We start from the raw sequence: 21806 nt of genomic DNA on the forward strand, positions 1-21806 counted from the left end.
TTAAGAGTCACCTATTTATCAAGCATTTATGAGCTATTATTTCCTCTAAATTAGATACTTCAAAGTCAACTCTTTCAGAGACCAAGTCTGGTTAAACATAACAAATACAATGCCCTGAAATATTCTTAAGACGTTCCTCGGGTCTATCATTTTCTCCAACTAGATTACGAAGTCTGAAGCAGGCACTTGCTTTGAATTTTTTTCTTTTAGTTTCTCTTCATAGAGCCCTTGATAGAATGTGTGCTGTCACAAAAAGTACCTAAATATTGTGATCAAATCTAGAACTCTTATAATAATTTGGTCATGGCCATCTAAATCAGAGGTCAGGAGCCATTTTCAACAAAAGGCCATATAATAAGTTTTTCAGGCTTTCTGGGTCAAATAGTCTCTAAAACAACTACTTAACTCTGCCATCACAGTGTGAAAGTCACCCTGAGACAATCCACAAACTAACGTGGCTGTGTCCCAATAAAATTTTACTTATTGACACTGAAATCTGAATTACATAAAATTTTCACCTGTCACATTGGTCAGTTTTTCCATTTGTGAGTTGTAGGCCATACATGATGCCATGTATTATATGGTGATAACAAATGATTGAAAAAGATGGCATTTCAATCTGTTAGAGGGCTGGTTCATGGGACAAAAAGAGGCCTCCATAAATCCCAGATGGTCCAAGAGGCACTAAGTGAAGCATACGAACCAGCCTACCACTTTTCAAGCCAATATCCATCTTCTAACTCCAGCTACAACCAGGAAAGTTCATGTCCATCATGATAGCCTTATGGGACTATATTGGAACATCTCAAGAGCTTCCTCATTATATTATATATCTACCCTGCTGACAAGATGCACTCATGCATGAATAACCCAAGAAAGAAAAGTCAATTCTAGATATAATATGGTCTTCTACCTCCCTAAATTTAGGAGCTTATAGTCTAAATTGAGGAACAGACCTATAAAAAACTAATATCATGGTGTAGGTTGAAAACTACAGCCTCTAAAATAAGACATAATGAAGTTCAATCTGCTAGCTGAGTGACCTTGGGAAAGTTTATTATCCTCTCAGGTTCCATCTCCTCAGGTGTGAATAATAGCAATACCTACCTAATAGGGATGTTTTCAAAATTAATAAGATCATATATATTAAGTACCTAGCACATAGCTAATGCAGGTAAATAATGGCTTGACTTATCACTACTGATGCTAATGGAGAAAACTGACAGAAATCAGTAACAGCAGAATAACATATAACGTGTTACAAAATACAACCAGAATATAGATGATGACTCAATTTATTTGCCTGAGCCCTGGTAGAAGAGTCCAATGTACTTTCATAAAAGAGGAAGTATTAGATATGAGCCATGGTGGCAAGTATGACCTTTCCTAGTGTGTGTGTGGTTGAAACATATTTAATTGTTACATGTATGCAAAAAAAGACATGTAGATTTACTTACATTATCCTAGCTCCTTTATGAAAGGCTTTCTACACCAAGGTTATAAATTTATAAATGTAATAAGCAAAGAAACCAACCCAAATGATCATAAAGATCACATATCCATCGAAATTAAAAAGTATACATGTATTTGAAAATTCTTAAATGTGGCAAACACATACGTTTTGTCTATCACCAGTTAGATGTGCAAACTCCACCATTTCATTTCCAAATTGACTGAATATTTGGACAAACTCTTGAAAGCTATTCACTTTCTCTAGTCTTTCCATAGTTGCAAGAACCTGCAAAACAGAGAATATTTGATTGTCAGGTACAGATATGAAGGAGACTGAGATGTCAAGACTGAATAGAGAGGACAAAGGAGAAACACTAAATTCTTGGGGAGAGCTGAGAAGGAGTCGTCAGAGGGGAAGACAGGGAAACAGGAGCCCAGAGAAGGAGAAGCACATCCACAGGTTAGAATCATCGAGGGAATGATTTGTTTTTACGATGGGAAGACCTGAGCTTACTTGAAAATTAAAAGGAAAAAGAATACAAGAAACACCTGAATATATAGGAAATGAGGTCGTTTATGTAGGAAAGTCTGGGAAAGGTGGAAGTGTGCAGGACCGAGGTAATCAAATCTTCAGAGAACTAGGGTGACAGGGAGGATAAATAAATGCAACACACAGGAGCCTTGGTTCAGTGAACCAGAACTGAGGGAACCCCACTCTTTCCAAGAAAGTGGAAGGAAGGTCACCGCACAGTGAGGAATGGAAAGGAAGGTGTGGCACTTTGAGAGCAGTTACACAGCTTGGATCACTCAGGAATTGCCTGTGTTGAAAAAATTAATTGCCAAGAGACTTTGGGCAGGCAGGAGCCAAAAAAATGAGAAAACTATAGTAGAGCCAATAGACAATGTTAGGTGTTTTCTTGATATTAGAATTAAGGCAAATAGATGTGAAACATATTTTCAAATACTTTTCTCAAAAATAATAGCACTGGATTAGCTTTCGTCAGACCAAGATAGGTAAAGAAAACACAGATATCCTGTGTTTACTTTTTAAAACGAGGATATGATGAATGTTTGGCATGTTAATCTGCCCTGGCAGCTCAGGAAGTCCAAGCGACCAGCACAGATAAGGCAGGTTGCTACCACTGACCACAAATTCTGTCTGTCAGAGAGAGAGGGGCTTTTTCCTATCACCCTACCACTGCCCAATCTACCTCTCCAATTTCTTTTTTGCTTGAAACTCACCCTCTTTAATTCACTCAACACTCATCTGGTAGTTTTGTCCTCAGGCTCGACTGAGATAATCCCTTCCCTGGCAGATTGCCCTCCTCCTTTCCTAGGGAATTATCCAGAGAAAGAAATGACTGTATGTGCCCTGGCTTCCCTGGATGATGGAGGAGCACAAACATTATCTGAAAGACTGGAAGAGTTCTAGACTGGGAGAGTTTAAATTATTCTGTAAGCTTTAGGATTATTCATAATCTCTAGGGATGCTGCACACAGAAATTTTGTCGTATAGATAATTGTGGTTTCAGATGACTGAATTTTTTCTTAAGTTTATATATTATTATCCTCTGACTCTGAAAAAAAAAAAGGTAAGGTACTGAGGTATTTGGTATTTTTATCAGCTAGGTTTCTATTACATATGTTGTCATGGCTCTTGGCTTTTTTTTCTCAAATTTGTACACATGAAAAGCTTTCACATATAAGCCTCAACAAGTATATAACGGTTTTCTGAGAAGAAATATTATTTACATCTAAAAATTTAGACCAGTACACACGCTGTTCAGGAATTATAGGTATAGAAGAAATAGCACTTTTAAACTATAGACAACTGGAGGTATAAACAAGTAAAATTGAGAAGCATTGTCAAATTATCTGTTATTAACCTAAAAAACACTTTTAAACAATCCTAAAAGACACAAATATAGAAACACGAGAAAGACAAGTACCTTATTTCTTGATGTTATTATCTGCTTAATGACTACTCGGTCAGCCAGCAACAACACTTTCGTCACTGAAGAAAGAAGTAATCTTGCAGCCTTTATAACTCCTGTTTTATCTGTAAAAATTGTGATCTGGCCATCAGATTCTGTATGATTCAAGCTGCTTATATCTGTAAGTGCTGCAATCGTTTCTCCTAAGAAGAAAGGCAAGGGTGAAAAGTTACATTGGGAATAAGATGCACTTAAATTAAAATCCAGACTTTACTCTTGAAGGTAATGTGCTCAAGTGGGTAGACACTTGGCTTTGGAGTCTCATTTCAGGAAGAAGAAACAGCTTCTCCTTGATGAGCACAAGGATTATCATATGAGGCTCTCTAATGACAAAATAATGGCACATTCTTAAGAACTTTGAAAAACGTGTTGCCTTCAACAAGTTTGAAAAATATTTTAACTTTTCTTCCAGTGGTATGGCAAACTACATGACCTAAAAACACCTTCTTAAAAAAATAAAAATAAAAATAAAAATAAAAAAAATAAAAACACCTTCTTCTCTGTAAGACTAAGTAAGAGAAATCCCAAGAGCCAATAGCCAAAGAAGAACCTAAAGCAGAGCATTAAGCAATTGCCAAGGCATTGGCCAGGGGTGAGGGGATAGAGGGGCACTGGGGTAGGGGTGGAGGGTCACTGCCCATCTCCACAACTGAAGAGCCTAGAGTTTTTATGAGCACCCATGGAAAGAAGACAAAGCTTTGGGCCCTTTGGGAGGCATCTTCAGTATAAAGGGGGCCTAGAAAAATCATCCATAGGCAAAGGGAAATAATATGCAAGTTTATCTATTGGGCAGCCTGGGCTCTGAGTGGGAAAACAATAAAAGTATCTCTCCTGAGAACTCAAGACAGAGGCTGACCCTGAGGCTTGCTGTTTGAATTTATACTTCTTATGATGCCCAGCATAAACCATTCTACCAGGTGAACTCCCAACTCTATAGAAAAAGTCTCTTCACAATCAAAATGTTTTGATTTCTATAAGAGCAATTACCCATCAATAAAATAATACAAATATCTGAACTCTAAAAATTAAGCCAGACTATAATTTCTTCCAAACTTAACTGTTTAACTTAACAAGACTGATTGATTGATTAATTTTTTTTAAGATTTTTATTTATTTACTCATGAGAAACGCAGAGAGAGAGAGGCAGAGACACAGACAGAGGGAGAAGCAGGCTGCATGCAGGGAGCCCAACGTGGGACTCGATCCCGAGACTCCGGGATCACACCCTGGGCTGAAAGCAGGCACTGAACTGCTGAGCCACCCAGGCTTCCCTAACTTAACAAGATTAAAAAAAAATAATAATAAGCTTCTCATCATCTTGCAATGTTCAAGGTAAGTTTTCACATACTAAATAAACCTCAGTGCATACTGGATTGATTTTCTCACAAAAGCTCCCTTGTCAATATTATTACATACCAAATAAACTATCAGCCCATAGGCTAAGGATCTCGAGTAAAAATACCTGAATTTTAATGGACAGGTCACAGGGCAGGACATAATGGAATCAAGATTTAGGATCAGTCTAGAGAAAGGAGAGACTCAAAGTCAGGGTACTAATCAGGCAGCATTTCAATTGTGGTATGAAGCAGTAAGGATCCTGCAAGGATGGTAGCTACAGGAATGTAAAAAAGACGATTTGGAAGATACCAAGGAAAGAAAATATAAAATTGACACCTGAGCAGTGATAAGAAGAGGAGAAATGAAAAAAAAAAAATGGCTTCAAGGTTGTGAACCTAAATCACTTTTAAAAAAATCACAGGCACAGAAAGGAAGATGATAAATTCACTTTCAGACAACAGGAATTTGAAAGAACACAGGAAAACCCAAAAGACAAGCCTGTAGGTATGGACTGGTTACATGTCCTGACAATAGCTGAAACTCTACTAATAGAGGAAGTCTGTGGTAGCTAGCCTCCAAGACGGCTCCCAGGGATCCTCACCTCCTGGAATTTACTACATCCTTGTGTTGTCTCCTCCCACATCAGACCAGGGCTCGTATGGCAGAAATGATGGTATGGAACCTCCAAGATAGGGTTTTAAAGATATTAAGGTAACTATCTTGGTTGCTCGCTCGCTCTCTAAGGGAAGCCAGCTACCATGCTGTAAGCAGCCGTTCCCACCAAGAGGCATAGGTGAGGAGAAACTCAGGCCTCTGCCCAAAAGCCAAAATAGAAGTGAAGCCTGACAATAACCAACAGGGAACTAGAAAGCAGATCCTGGAGTCCAGTCAAACCTTCAGATAACTACAGGTCCAGAAGATACCTGGAGGGCAACCTTATGAGAGACAATGACCTAGACCCCACTGGCTAAGTCACTCCCTGATTCCTGACCCTCAGAAACTATATGCAGTAAATTGTTTGTGGCTTTAAGTTGCTAGGTTTGGGTTAATTTGTTACACAGCAATAGGTCACAGTTTATATAGCAAAATATACGAAGACATGTGAGAATTAAACCTTAATGAACATAGAAAGGGGCAGGAGGGAAAGTATCCATTTGCAATAGCTTAGAGGATAAAAATGTTTCCAATCTGCCTCTGAAAAATGGTACTTTTTCCTACAGCTCTCAGTCCTCAAAATTACTACATATGAGCCTGCACATATGGCATTATGTAACTTTTCCTTTTTCTGACTAACCCAGGCATTAAACTCCTAACTACGTGGGATGGTAACATTTGGTGAGCTCCACTATCATGGTCAAATTCTTCCTTAACATTATAAAATTGTTCAAAGTGTAGACTGTTCAGAAATTAGCTCCCTGAAAAAGTCACAAAGCTGTCCTTTTAGCTTCGTGGTTGCCATTTTTAGCTTGTATATGTAATTAGTGTTGTGTCTTAATATGAAAATATGTCTTAATATGAAAACCTAAAGTCAGTCAATTACAAACATTTATCAAGCTCCAATAAAAAATATGGGGCTAAGCAAATAAGTAAAAATGTTGGAGGGGGGCGCAAACTGGGTGGAGTCAAAAGTTAGAAACTTCTACTTACCAGAAAAGTCCTGGGGATGTGATATATAACTTGATAAGGTAAGTCAATACTATATTGCATATTTTTTAAAATACTGCATATTTTTGGGGTGCCTAGATATCACACTGCTATCAAGTAAAGAGTTAAGACTGAAATCCAGGCAGTCTGACTCCAAAGTCCTACTTTACATTATTTCCCTCAATAAATATTAAATTGTCCAAATGAGAAGTTGATTACTATGGGCTGAGTGGGCTAGAAATATTTCAGGAGTGATTCAAGTTAAGTCTTAAATTTGTACATGTTAAGAGAAAATAGGGCTTCCATACTGCACAACTCCAGGAGGTGCCATTCTCATTCTTTTAACCAGAATGACAGAAGAGGTAGTTCTCAAGAAGGGAAAGGGCACTTCAAAAAGAGAAAACAGGTGGAGCCCATGAAAACAGAGGGCTTCCAAAGTGCCACAGCCTTCAGGAGTGTGGGTCCGTGGATCATGCCCTCTTTTCTCACCCTATGCTGAGCACAGTGACCTCTTACAAAGTCCATAAGGTGAGTAGGACTCAGCTTGCCCTTTCATTCAAAAACCCCTACTCTTGGCTTTAATTAAGGGCTGTTATAAAAAAAAACAAAAACAAAAAAACACAGTAATATGTAGAACATCTCTACATTTTCTGCTGAATTGTCCACTGCATTATGTAATGTCTCTTGTGTAAGTGCCCACACAAAAATTTAGTGCCAGGAAAGAAACTGCTCTCCACTTGACAAGCTGGTTTGTTTCTTTTCAACAAACAATGAGAATTATATAACCCTTTCTTTCCCACATTTTTGTCTTGCCTTCCAGGAAGTACAAAGATAACTTTCATGCTTAATTAGAGTAACAATGTGGGCCAAAGTTTCCAGTGTATTTATTTTCATCTCTCATTGTTGGATTTATTAAACATGTATCTTTTATTGTAAGTTATTTCAAATCCTCTTTCAAATGAAGGCAAAATATAAATTATGAATAGAATAAGGCATCCTTCCTTCCCCACTTAAAATCTATTCACTATCACAGTGAGAGGCAACAAACTCAAGAGTCAACTCAGAATCCTGCTTTTAACCAATAATGAAGTCTTATCTATTTAACCACCTTAATGAATATTTCATGTACTCTCCCTGTTTTTTATTATCCCTTAGGCATTGCCTTGGCTTAGCCTGATTCATTGTAAAAATTTCCATATTAATTTCCCCGACTTTATCCTCAACTCTAATTAACCCTCATTTGTTCATTTCTTCCATCCTACCAGAAACATTTCTAACACAAAACTATGTTTCTTCTCTGGTTGAAAATTCCTCAATCTGTCATCTATAGAGTAATACCTGAAGTCACTCATGTAACATACAGGACCATGCGTGATCTCGTTGGCCTCTCCATATGAACTTGGCCTTATCTCACTTAGGATGACTCTCCAAATACACCTGCTCCTCCGTTAGGGTTGCCCATCTCAGTAAACAGCACCACCGTTTCCCTAGCTGTTCATACTTCAAACCTCAAAGTTATCCATGGCTTCTTTCTACCACATCCTACCTCCAAACTATCAGCAAATTCTATTAGCACTACCTTGATAATATAACCAAATGCAACCAATTTTCACCCCCTTAAATGCCATGACCTGATCTAACTTGCCATCACTCATCACCTGAACTCCTGCAACAACCTAGTTGGTCTCTGATTTCACCCTCATGCCTCCTAATATCTATTCTCCATATAGGAACCACCAGTGACCTTTTAAAAATATGATATTATGTCACCACCCTGCATCAAACCCCCCATTAGGCCCCCTATCATACTTAGAACACACTCCAAACCTCCTATCTTTGCCCTTCTAGAAAGCCATACCTGTTCTCATTCTTCTCCTTGCCAGAAGTGCCATTCTTCCAAATACTCATTCATGTAGCCCTCATTGGGACTGCTCCAATGTTACATCCTTAGAGGAGCTTCCTAACCCCCTACCTCAATAGTTTTTAACTAGGGGCCATTTTGACCCCGTGAATATATTTGGCAATGTCTGGAAACATTTTTGGTGTCACAGTGGGGGAAGAGGGGAACCTAATGGTGTCTAATAGGTAGAAGTTAGGGATCCTGTTAAACGCTTTATAATGCACAGGACAGCTCCCGTCCCCCCCAGCAAAGAGTTATCAACAAGTAATTATCCAGCCCAAAATGTCAACAGCATCAAAGTAGAGAAACCTTGTTCTCAATATACCTCCATTGATCTACTAACACTTACTCTGCTTTGTTTTTTCATGAATAATTATCATATATCTGTTCATTTGTTTATGGTCTCCCTCACTAGAACGCAAGCTCTCTGAGGGCAGACATTTGACTGATGTGTACAGTTATATCCCTATGGCCTAGAAGAAAGCCTGGCATATAGCCAGCACTCAGTAAACCTTGATTGAAAGAATAAACGGATAAATTACACTTCAACAAAGCTGAACTATTCGTATCCATCAAAACACCCCAGGTTCTCTCAGGCTTTGGTGCCACCAGCTATAGAGAATTGTGGGACATCACAAAATTTGAAGTTGCTATAATTTGTCTGCTATGAGCAAAGGAACATGCTAATTTTTTAAAGATTTTATTTTTAAGTAATTTCTCTACCTAATGTGAGGCTCAAACTTACAACCCTAACATGCTAATTTTTATTTCTATTTTCTACTTGGTAGCAGTTACGCTAATATGCTCCTCGAGGGCAGAGTCCATGCCTCACATTTGTCTATACCTCTGGCATTTCTATGGTTAATGGCAAAAATGGAAGACACTACCCTACCCAATGAAATAATTCAATATGTCAGATTTAGGATCTGAGCCAAGAGAAGTTCAATATTCCTGGAAGCTAATCCAGCCCTTTAATGTCCTAGGAATCTGTAATCATAAGGGCTAAAGCACAGTACAAATCTTTACTCAAAATAAGATGGTAATTTGTCATCATATCCAAAGCAATAAAACTGACATAAATAGGCTTTAATATCAATATCACATACCTGCTTGTTTAGCTTCAATACAGGCAACATTTATTTCTTCTTTCAAATCCCAGTTTTCATTGGCTATAGCTTCCCCTACTTTAACAAATCTTCCAACTGCCAAGTTGACGGCTTGCCCTACACGCTGAATTGCTTGCAGAGTTTTATCAGACTTTTTGGTATTATCTTTATGATTAATAAGCGTGGTGATCTAAAAATAAAAGATGAAAGCAACTTGATTAAATTTTATCTCAGAATCTTTTAAAGCTATATCACAAAAGCCAAGAAAATTAAGCCAACCATACTGGATTAGACCCAGCATATAGCAAGTCTCTGGCCTAACAGACTAAATTGACAGCTTTACTGCTTCAACCCAGAGACAACCAGTAAAGCATCCATCCTGCATCCCTCCTCAGGACAATGTTTCCATTAATAATAATTCCAAGTTTACCTGATGACAGTTATCTGGTACATATAGTTCCAGAAGCCCTCCAGATATTTTTTTTTAAAGATTTTATTTATTTATTCATGAGAGACAGAGAGAGAGAGAGAGAGAGAGGCAGAGACACAGGCAGAGGGAGAAGCAAGCTCCATGCAGGGAGCCCGATGCGGAACTCGATCCCCAGTCTCCAGGATCACACCCTGGGCTGCAGGCGGCACTAAACCGCTGAGCCACCTGGGCTGCCCCCTCCGGATATTTCAACAAATTTAAAGACAGGAGAAAAGCGGGAAAGGAGAGATCATTACATTCCAAAAAAAAAAAAAAAAACCCACAGAAAAATCAAAGCACTTCTTAGTTATTACTGCATAATAGAGATCTGGTTTCCTCTAATATGGCTTGAGCTGCTATGAGAGCAGAGACAACACCTTGTTCCCCTTGTATTCCACTCCACTGCCTAGCACAGTGTATAGGCTGTACAAAATGATATGCGTGCCGTACGTGCTTACTGAATTAGCCAGACATTTTAGAATGTCCACTGTAATCTCTGTTTTATACTTCTCTACATGTTGTTGTAGATCCAAAGTAAATTAAATACCAAGAGTTTTAATACTTGATTCGAGGCACTGAAATAAAATATAAAAGGTGACAAGTTAAGCTTGTTGAAACAAATATAAATCTTTAAAATGTCTTAGAGATCTAGTACATGAACCATAATGACACATAAAAATATTTAAAGAATGTTACATGAAAAACATAGATCCTAAATAGTACATGTCCACTGAATATAACTGTGAAATGATTTATATAAGTGCATTAACAAACACTAGAATAGAGAATTATGAAAAGAGGAAGGGAATGGTTCTTTGAGCAACTACCATGTGTCAAGCATTTTATATGTTACCGTATTAATAATTTAGAATCAGAAGGCCTAGGTTTGAACCTTGGCTCTGCCATTACTAGCTAAATGACCTAGGGAAATTCACTTAATCTCTCCAAATTTCCTCACCTATAATATTATTTTTAAATTTTTGAATATTTCTTAGATGCTAGGTCCTGAAGGTATATCGGTGAACAAGACTAACACAATCCTGTCCCTATTCAGTTTACAGTCTATCAGGATAAAATGATTCAATCATATAAAATATATTTGTTACACACCTATTATATGCCAAATAAAATTTCAGGCAATGATGAAAAAACAATGTACAACAAAAAAAGACCCAAACTCTCATTCAGGTTGGAGGGAGGAAAGGCACGATAATTAAAGAAGTAAACAGAAAAAATTAATGTAAATGCTATGTAAAATATCAAATAGAATAATGTGATAGAAAGTATTTGTGTAGCTACCTCCGATTAGTTGATCTTCCTTCTATGAGAAATGCTATTTAAGCTAAGATGTAAATGATATAAGGTAGCCAAGCTGACAAATATCAGGAGGCAAAACATTCTAGGGAGAAGGTATAATTGGAGAAAGAGAGAGAGAGAGAAAGGGAGAGATGAGGAGAAGGATAGGGAGAGAAAGAGGGACGGGGGAGAGAAAGAACGGGAGCCTGTCCTGTACAAGGAATGAGGTAAGGCCAGAAGCAGTAAAAGAGCAGGGGCAAGGAGACAAATATAAAAGCAATATCCAGCAGGTGGCCAGGGATCAGCCATGAAAGGCTGTGAATTGGAGTGAAAAGTTGGTATTTTATTCTAAGTGTGACAGGAAGCCACTGAAAGGTATCTAAGCAGGAAATTGTTGTAATCTCTGTAGTGATTTTTTTAAAGATATTTGTTTGTTTGTTTGTTTGTTTGTTTATGAGAAAAACTGAGAGAGAGCCAGGGGAGGAGCAGAGGGAGAGGCCAGGCAGACAGAACACAGAGTCCATCGCGGGGCTCGATCTCACAACCCTGACATCATGACCTGAGCCAAAATCCAGAGTCCAACGCTTAACTGACTGAGCAACCTAGGTACCCCCTATAGTATTTTTAAATGCGTCCACAAGTTCCTTGAGACTTCCTTAAAGAGGTAGAACCTCATCTTTCTCCCCTTAAGTATGAACTGAACTTAGTGACCCACTTCTAATGAATAAAGCAGAAGCAATGGCATACTTCTGAGAACAGGTCATAGAAAACATTGTAACTTCCATCTTCCCTTCCTCCTCAATCTCAGATCATCACTGTGGGAGAAAACCAGCTATCATATATTGGAGGGCACTCCAGCAACTCTATGAAGAGACTTGCAGGAGAAGAAACTGAGGCCTCTGGCCAAAAGATAGTGAAGACCTGAAGCCTCCTGCCAACAGCAAGAGGAGTGAACATAGAAACAAATTCTCCAGCCTCAGTCAAGCCTTCTGATTACTGTGGGCCGAGCCAACATCTTGATTTCAATCTCACAAAAGATGGCGCAGCGGTTTGGCGCCTGCCTTTGGCCCAGGGCGCGATCCTGGAGACCCGGGATCGAATCCCACGTCGGGCTCCCGGTGCATGGAGCCTGCTTCTCCCTCTGCCTGTGTCTCTGCCTCTCTCTCTCTCTCTGTGACTATCATAAATAAATAAATAAATAAAAATCAATCTCACAAAAGACCTTAATTCAGAGCTAGCAGGTAAGCCACGCCAGAATTCCTGACCCACGGAAACTATGGAATGATAGATGTTTATTGTTTTAAAGCATTAAATTTGGGGTAATTTTTAATGTATCAACAGAGAACTAAAGCATGTTTTGGTACCTGGAACTGGAACAATGCTGTAATAAAACCTAAAATATAGGAATGGCTTTGACATCAGGCCCTGGATGCTTAATGACTTTGAGGAGTTAGTAAATGCTAGAGAGTGCTGAATAAATTTCGTAGAAGCATGGTGACCACTGAGGAAGCTATGTGTGAAGGCTGAAAGGAAAGTGAGAAAAATCTTGTTGGAGAGATGCCTGGGTGGCTCAGCGGTTAAGCACCTGCCTTCAGCTCAGGATGTGATCCTGGAATCCCGGGATGGAGTTCCGCATCAGGCTCCCTGTGTGGTGCCTGCCTCTCTGTCTCTCATGCATAATGCCCACTTGGTTTTTTATTTAAAATGTAAAATAGAAGAGGAGAGAGAAAAGCAAAAGGAAGCACTGTTAAATAAAAAAGAAGTCAAGCCTTGCTGGATTTGAAAATTCCTTGTTTCTCCAGAAGGCAAATGATGCTAAAAGAATGGCTTCCAAGCAAAAACAAAATCTAGGGGACTTTCAGGAAAGCAAGGTCTAAAGATGAAGCTAAGGGACGCCTGGGTGGCTCAGTGGTTGAGCATCTATCTGCCTTTGGTTCAGGGTGTGATCCCTGGGTCCTGGGATCAAGTCCCCCATTGGGTTCCACACAGAGAGCCTGCTTCTCCCCCTGGCTACGTCTCTGCCTCTCTCTGTGACTCTCTCATGAATAAATAAATATTGAAAGAAAGAGAAAGAAAGAAAGAAAAGAAAGAAAGAAAGAAAGAAAGAAGGAAGGAAGGAAGGAAGGAAGGAAGGAAGGAAGGAAGGAAGGAAGGAAAGAAAGAAAGAAAGAAAGAAAGAAAGAAAGAAAGAAAGAAGAAAGAGAGAGAAAGAAAGAGAGAGAGAAAGAAAGAAAGAAAGAAAGAAAGAAAGAAAGAAAGAAAGAAAGAAAGATAGATGAAGTTTAAAGTGTGGCTATAAAAGTATTATGTTAATGACTTTTAAGATGCTGAGGAATGTTCCCTCTATCCCTACACTCTGAAGAGTTTTGATCAGGAATGGATGCTGTATTTTGTCAAATGCTTTCTCTGCATCTATTGAGAGGATCATATGGTTCTTATTTTTTCTCTTGCTGATATGATGAATCACATTGTTTTACGAGTGTTAAACCAGCCTTGTTTTTTTTTTTTGTTTGTTTGTTTGGTTTTTTTAATTTATGATAGTCACAGAGAAAGAGAGAGAGGCAGAGACAGAAGCAGGCTCCATGCACCGGGAGCCCGATGTGGGATTTGATCCCGGGTCTCCAGGATCGCGCCCTGGGCCAAAGGCAGGCGCCAAACCGCTGCGCCACCCAGGGATCCCTGAACCAGCCTTGTACCCCAGGGATAAATCCTACTTGGTCATGGTGAATAATCTTCTTAATGTATTGTTGGATCCTATTGGCTAGTATCTTGTTGAGAATTTTTGCATCCATGTTCATCAGAGATATTGGTCTATAATTCTCCTTTTTGGTGGGGTCTTTGTCTGGTTTTGGAATTAAGGTGATGCTGGCCTCATAGAACGAGCTTGGAAGTATTCCATCTCTTTCTATCTTTCCAAACAGCTTTAGTAGAATAGGTATGGTTTCTTCTTTAAACATTTGATAGAATTCCCCAGGGAAGCCATCTGGCCCTGGACTTTTGTGTCTTGGGAGGTTTTTGATGACTGCTTCAATTTCCTCCCTGGTTATTGGCCTGTTCAGGCTTTCTATTTCTTCCTGTTCCAGTTTTGGTAGTTTGTGGTTTTCCAGAAATGCGTCCATTTCTTCTAGATTGCCCAATTTATTGGCGTATAGCTGCTCATAATATGTTTTTAAAATCATTTGTATTTCCTTGGTGTTGGTAGTGATCTCTCCTTTCTCATTCATGATTTTATTAATTTGAGTCTTCTCTCTCTTCTTTTTAATAAGATCTCAGGAAGACTCAAGCTGGTGTTCCAGAGATCCATTCACTTAAACAACAGGCCTCCTGAGAAGTTTCAAAGGTATTGTCCTCAGGAGCCCCAGCAGAAGCTCAAGTTAGAGCAGGGCTTATCATAAAGAGACTCGTGGGGAAGGTCTGTCTAATTGCGTGAGCCCAATAAGGTTCACAGGAGACCTACACAACTTTAAAGATAATTGCGTCTAGAGAAATGCTACCAGCTTGGACTGAAGGAGATAGATCAAAATGAAGAGAGGCTTTTGTATCTTCAAGCTTCCATAGGCAGGGAGCAGGCTGAGAAACTATGCAGCTGCCAACATGGGCTGCCTCTCATGAGTGAGGATGGCTCAGAGGGCAGTGCTAGAAGCCATGAAGAATAATCATTCCCAGGCCTCAGGTCTTTTTTTTTTTTTTTAATTTTTATTTATTTATGATAGTCACAGAGAGAGAGAGAGAGGCAGAGACACAGGCAGAGGGAGAAGCAGGCTCCATGCACCGGGAACCCGACGTGGGATTCGATCCCGGGTCTCCAGGATCGCGCCCCGGGCCAAAGGCAGGCGCCAAACCGCTGCGCCACCCAGGGATCCCCAGGCCTCAGGTCTTAATCAAAGTACTGCTAAACTGTGTCTGGGTGGGTTTGAGATGTTTCCCATTTTCAAACAGAAGTATATGGCAGTTATCCTATGCCTATTTTCCTGTTTGTTTCATTTTGTTTTATTTTCGGGGGGGTTGCTTATTGTTGTTTTAACAAAAATGTCCATGATGGCTATCCTCCACCTGTCCTACCATTATAAGTTGTGTGTATGGGAACAGATAATCTGTCGCTCTAATTCACACATCTTCAGATCAAATGGAACTATACTCAAGGAGCTACACTTAAGGAGACACATACAAGAAGCCCCATGTGAATCAGAATTAAATGCTTAAATCTTGGATTTCCAGCTGATGCCATAGAGGGATGAGACTTTCAGGAGGACTGGGGTGGGAGTTGTTTGCAATGGGAAGAAAGTAAACAATTTGTGGTCAGAAGATGAAGTGTGGCGATTTTAAAATATGTCCACAAATTTTTTGCTTGTCCTCCCTTCAAGAGGTGGAAACTCATTCCCCTGTTCTTGAGTGTGGGCTGAACTTAGTGAATCACTTTTAACTATTAAAAAAAAAAAAGCAGAGGTGATAGCATGCTGTTTTTGAGGGCAGGTCATAAAGATACTCTGGTTTTAATCTTTCTCTCTCTCTGAGATTATTCACTCTAGGGGAAGCCAGTTGCCATATCATGAAGATACTTGACCATCCTGATGCAGTCTGACATGACAGAGAACCGAGTGAGGCCCCTGATCAACAGCTAGCAAGAATCTGAGGCCCTCTGCCAATAGACCCATGAATCGTCTAAAACCAGGCAGGTAAGCCACTCACAAATTCTTGAAACACAGAACCTAAGGTAATAAATGTTTGTTGTTTTTAAACCATTAAGTTTCAGGTAATTTATTTTGTGGCAGTAAATAACTAATATAATCTCAAATGTATGTTTTTTAAAAAGAACACTCTCTTCTAGAGGAAGAGAGGATTGAAAAAGTGGCAAAAGTAGAAGGAAGGAGACCAGTTAGGAAACTGCTGCAATAATTCAGGTAAAAGATGATGCCATCTTGGGGCACGTGGATGGTTCAGTGGGTTAAGCATCCGACTTGGTTTCGGCTCAGGTCATAATCTCAGGGACATGAGATTGGGCCTGCATTGGACTCCAATGTGCAGTGTGCAGTTGGCTTAAGAGTTTCTCCCCACTGCTCACACTCTCATGCTCTCTTTCTCAAATCAGTAAATCAATAAATCAATAATATCTTTTTAAAAAAATTCCAGCTTGAAATAAGGTAGCAATGGTCAAGATGAAAGAAAATGGATAAACTGAATTGCTTGATGGATTAGATTGGTGTTGTCAAAGACGATCCCTAAATGTGTGGTAGAAGAAACAGGGTGCATTGGCATAACACTAACATCTCTGTGGCAGGTACAAAAAAATGTTTTTGCACTAATAATTTAATTTAATCCTCACAATAATCCTCGCATGTAGGCACTACTTTATCCTCCTTTTACAAAGAAGGCAACTGACATTAAAAGATGCTCATTTAAAGTCTCACAGCTATTGAAAGGTAAAGCCAAGACTCATGGTCAATTTGACTCACAGATTGTACTTTCCACTCCCAGCTTTACTGATATATAACTTACATATAACACTGTATGTTTAAGGTTAACAACGTGATGATTTGATGTACACATGAATTGCAAATGATTCCACAATAAACTACAAATGATGACCACAAAGGTTAGTTAACACCTCTATCGCCTCACATAATTTTTTTTACAATTTTTATACAAATATACATTTTATATTTATACCCCTTCTTTTCCATCTATTAATAGAAGTACAGTGAGGTTGTTTTCATATCTTGGCTACTCTGAATTACACTGCAATGAAGATGGGAGTGCAAATAACTCTTCAAGATCCTGATTTCATTTCCTTAGGCTATATACCCAAAAGTGGGATTGTTGAGTCATATGATAGCTTTATTTTTAATTTTTTGTGGAATCTTTATGCGGTTTTCCATGTGGCTGAACCAAGTTACATTCCCATCAATAGTGCACAAGGTTTCCCTTTTCTCCACAACCTCAGCAACATTTGTTTTCTTGTCTTTTTCATAATAGCCAATTCTAAGAGGTGTGAGGTGATATCTCATTGTGGTTTTGATCTAGCATTTCCTTGATGATTAGTGATGTTAAGCATATTTTCATAAAACTATTGACTATGTGTGTCTTCTTTTTAAAAATGACTTGTTTGGGGTGCCTGGGTGGCTCAGGTGGTTAAGCATCTGACTCCTGGTTTTCACTCAGGTGGTGATATCAAGGTCAAGAGATTGAGCACCGTATTAGGCAGGGTGGAGTCTGCTTCAGACTCTTTCTTTCTATCCCTCTTTCCCTCCCACCTCTCTCAAATAAATAAATCTTTTAAAAAATGTTCAGTTCAAAAAAAAAAATGTTCAGTTCCTCTACCCATTTTTAAATCAGATGTTAGTTTGTTTTTTGTTTTGCTATGGAGTGGTATGAGCTCCCTATATATATTTTAAATGCTAATTTCTTATCAGACAGTTTGCAAATATTTTATTCCATTCTGTAGGCTGTCTTTTCACTTTGTTGGTTGTTTCTCTTGCTGTGCAGAAGCTTTTTAGTTTGACATAGTCCCACTTGCTTATATTTGTTTTTGTTACTTATATTCTTGGTGTCATATCCAAAAAAACACTGCCAAGATGAATGCCAAGGAGATTTTTCCATTTTCTTCTGGGAGTTTTACAGTTTCAAGGTCTTACATTTAAGTCATTGATCCATTTCCAGTTAATTTTGTGACTGCTGTAAGATAGGAGCCCAGTTTCATTCTTTTGCATGCAATGATCCAATTTTCCTAGCACCCCTTATTGAAGAAACTCTCCTTTCCCCAGTGGTTATTCTCGGCTCCCCTGTCAAATATTAGTTTACCGTATATGCATGGGTTTATTTCTGGACTCTTGATTCTGTTCCATTGGACTATGTGTCTGTTTTTATGTCAGTACCATACTATTTAATTACTACAGCTTTGTAGTATAATTTGAAATTAGGAAGTATGTTGCCTCTAGCTTTGTTCTCCTTTCCCAAGATTGTTTTAGCTAGCTGGGGTCTTTTGTGCTTCCATACAAACTTTAGGATTGTTTTTCGATTTCTGCAGGGGAAAAAATGCCTTTGGAATTATGATAGGGATGGCACTGAATCTACAGATGGCGTTACAGACATTTTAATAATATTAATTCTTCAGATCCATGAACATCAGCTATCTTTCCATTTCTTTGCATCTTCTTCTTTCATCAAAGTCTTACAGTTTTCAGTGTACAGATTTTTTACCTCCTTAATTAAATATATATTTAAGTATTTTACTGTTTTTGGTGCTATTATAAATGGGACTGTTTAATTTCTTTTATAAATATTTTGTTGCGGGCACCTGGGTGGCTCAGTTAGTTAAGCATCTGCCTTCAGTTCGGGTCATGATCTCAGGGTCCTGGGGTTGAGCCCCACATTGGGTTCTCTGCTCACTGGGGAGTCTGTTTCTCTCTCTCCCTCTGGGCTCACCTGTGCCCTCTTTCTCTCTCATTCACTCTCTCTCAAATAAAATCTTTTAAAAAATATTTTGTTGGGCAGCCCCTATGGCGGAGCGTTTTAGCGCTGCCTGCAGCCTAGGGTGTGATCCTGGAGGCCCGGGATCGAATCCCACGTCGGGTTCCCTGCATGAAGCCTGCTTCTCCCTCTGCCTGTGTCTCTGCCTCTCTCTCTTTCTGTGTGTCTCTATGAATAAATAAATAAAAATCTTTAAAAAAAATTTTGTTGCTAGTGTATAGAAACACAATTGATTTCTGCATGTTGATTTTCTATCTGGCAACTTTACTGAATTCATTCATTCTGTGTGCGTGTGGGTGTGGGTGTGGGTGTGCGTGTGCGTGTGTGTGGAGTCTTTAGGAATCTTTGATCCTTCCCCAGACCAGATAGACCTTAAGGAACTCTTAGTACCACCTGGAGAACAGAGGACTTAATCACCATTGACTAATCCAAACAATTAACTTGGAAGAAACTCTAGAGTAAAAGGAGTTTAAGTTGTATTTGTTATCAAAAGTTTTAAATTTTCATTTAAAGTTATATAGAAAGGATCAGCAATTAGGCTAAAATGCCAACCATTGTTCAGTTCTGAAACACACATTTTGTTTCATTACAAGCACCCTCCCCAGTGCATAATTAGGTGTGGCTGTCTTCCTTTTACTGGAAACAGCCTAGAAAAAGTTTAATCCAAATACAGGTATGCGTTTGAAACTGACATACCCAGGAGCCAAGTCAATTTATAAAACGCCTTATTAAAAGGTCAATTTAGATGCTTAAATTATTCTCAAACTTTTTAAAAGGGGAGGTTCAAAAAGCTATACATGTTGATTGTTTCTTAAAAATGGGAAATATAGGAAAACCTAAAGAAATAAAAATTACTCATCATCACACTACCTCAGGAACATTTTGCCACCATTTTTCTCAGTCTTGTTCTATACATACCTAAACACACAGTTTTACAAAATTGAGATCAAACTTCAATCTTCTTGTCATGTGAAAAATAAGACTAGGTAACATTTAACACTAAGTACTTAACACTCAGGCTCTATTCTGTGTGTTTTACGCATACTGATTCATTAACCGCTTACATCTCTATGAGGCAGATACTATTATTACCCTCATCTTACAGATAAAGACCTAAACTTTGAAGAGGTAAAGAATTTGCCTAAGGTCACAAAGGGAGTAAGTTGCCTACCTGTTAGTAACTACACTGCTTCTTTCATCTCAGGATTATGCTAAAGATCAGGGAAAAGAAAGCTGGTGAGAGTGCCTTGTAAATTATATGTGCCAAATAAAATTTTAGCTATTATTCTACAAAAATAGGAGGCATATTAAATTAGGAATCACAACCTGAAGATGCCCTGACCCCAGAGTCTAGAGAATGCCTGAATGAACTGGAAAAAAAGAGGGCAGAAAGGTATCCCATGTGGAAGAAAGAAGATCTGATATATTGAAGAATTCTGCTGTGGAATAAAAGAGTAAGAACTGGGGCTTATTTGATACCTTCTACCAAATGGTGCCAAGAAGTACCAATCTCCGACAAAGTATATCCCAATAGTTAAGAATATGAACTATGGCATACTTTGCCTGGGCTTGAATTCTGGCTCTGTTGTGTGACAATGTGGCAAGTCACCTAACCTTTCTATAACTCCATGTTCTCATCTATAAAAACAGGAATAATAGTACCCATTTCACAAGGTCATTGTGGGGAATACATTAGTAAATTAAATAAAGTATTTAGAATAGTGTCTGGTATATAGTAAACATTACATAATTGTTAGATATTACAGTTTACATTTCTAGAATCTCTCTTCTTTCCTCATGTTTGTGATATTATTCTTATTTTCTAGAGTAGCTCACAGTAATCTCTTCATTGAAATGGATTTTCTTAGTTTACTTACTTATTTTGGGGGGAAGCAAGAAAGCAAGTGAAGACCAGGAAGAAAAAAAAAAAATGACAGTAGCCCAGATAAAAGAACAATAGCTTAAGCCCCTGGGACCTGAAAATAAGGGAGCTAGCCCAGTACAGAGAAGTTTGTCTCTGGGCTTAACTCATGAGTGAATTCTCAAAATTATTAGATATAAAAATTAGAGGTGCCTGGCCGGGTCAGTCAGTAAAGCATGTGGTTCTGGATCTCAGGATTCTGAGTTCAAACCCCACACTGGGCAGGGAGCCTACTTTAAAAAAATAATAATAATAATTAGCTAATCAGCTATAGAAACCAGTATAGAAGAAAACACACCAAATCATAAGAGGCACTTTAAAGGAAGCAGGAAAAAAAAAGGGCACTGCCACTTACCTTATGTGTTTTATGTTTGCAAGTAAAAAAACAAATATATTTACAGACATAAATCAGCAAAGCAGGCCCCATACATACTCTATTCATCTTCAATTAATGAGACAAGGATCCTAAAAAGCCTATAGGACGATATAGAGACAGAAAAGGAAAGACAAGGTGAGCTGAGCTACCTTAGAAATAAATGTGAAGGGTCTGTACAATGGTGAAAGAAGTAAATCTATCAGACAGGAAAAGACTAGTGGGTGTTAGAATAACATTCCACACTAGGGTGGAGTATATGGCAGATATCCCTCTTCCCTTCCTTGGAATAAAAACAATTTAAGCCTGGGAGTGGGCACTTTGACAGGAAGAATAAAGTGATTACCAAAGAAGGTAGAGAGCTGCTCTGCAGAAAATGTGTTTGGGCCCCAACCCAGGGCATTTTAAACAACTGTTGGAATTAGAAAATATATAACAAAGGAGTATATATAACACATATGTGCACAGTATAAAGAAATGGAAGGCATATGCACCCAGCACCAAGCTTAGGAGAATATTACCAATATCTGAGAACCCACACATCTTGCGGGCCCTTCCCTACCTTTCCACTCACTGCCTTCCCTCAGAGAAACCACTATCCTGATTTTGGGCTTATCACTTCCTTATTATTATATCTACTGCACAGATGTTATATCCCTAAATGATATACAGGTTTCCTTTTGCCTGCTTTTGAGCCTTTAATTTTTTTTTCACTCAACATTATGTTTTTGAGATTCGTCCATACTGGTAATTATAGCTGTGGTTCATTCATTTCACTGCTTCACAGTATCTCACTGTATGAATGTAGCACAATTTATTTAAACATCCTACTGTTAAAAGACATTT

General features: G+C 38.7%; 1 protein-coding gene and 1 long non-coding RNA gene across 5 annotated transcripts in view; one reads left to right on the forward strand and one right to left on the reverse strand.

The window, feature by feature from the left end:
- LOC144322627 (uncharacterized) overlaps positions 1-12231 on the forward strand; it is a 42014-nt gene extending 29783 nt beyond the window's left edge. Inside the window, exon 3 of the long non-coding RNA XR_013388284.1 lies at positions 12008-12231. This is a non-coding gene — a long non-coding RNA (uncharacterized LOC144322627). The remainder of the gene's footprint in view (positions 1-12007) is intronic.
- Positions 1-21806, reverse strand: part of CTNNAL1 (catenin alpha like 1) — a 62866-nt gene that overhangs the window by 35309 nt on the left and 5751 nt on the right. For all 4 annotated transcript variants that reach the window (XM_077912827.1, XM_077912826.1, XM_077912825.1 and 1 more), the window contains exons 2-4: positions 9435-9624; positions 3402-3589; positions 1619-1738 (exon numbers count right to left, since the gene is read on the reverse strand). In XM_077912827.1, coding sequence (XP_077768953.1) covers positions 1619-1738; positions 3402-3589; positions 9435-9624 — 498 coding nt within the window. The remainder of the gene's footprint in view (positions 1-1618; positions 1739-3401; positions 3590-9434; positions 9625-21806) is intronic.

Source organism: Canis aureus, chromosome 10 (assembly GCF_053574225.1).
Source record: "Canis aureus isolate CA01 chromosome 10, VMU_Caureus_v.1.0, whole genome shotgun sequence".
Taxonomy (NCBI): domain Eukaryota; kingdom Metazoa; phylum Chordata; class Mammalia; order Carnivora; family Canidae; genus Canis; species Canis aureus.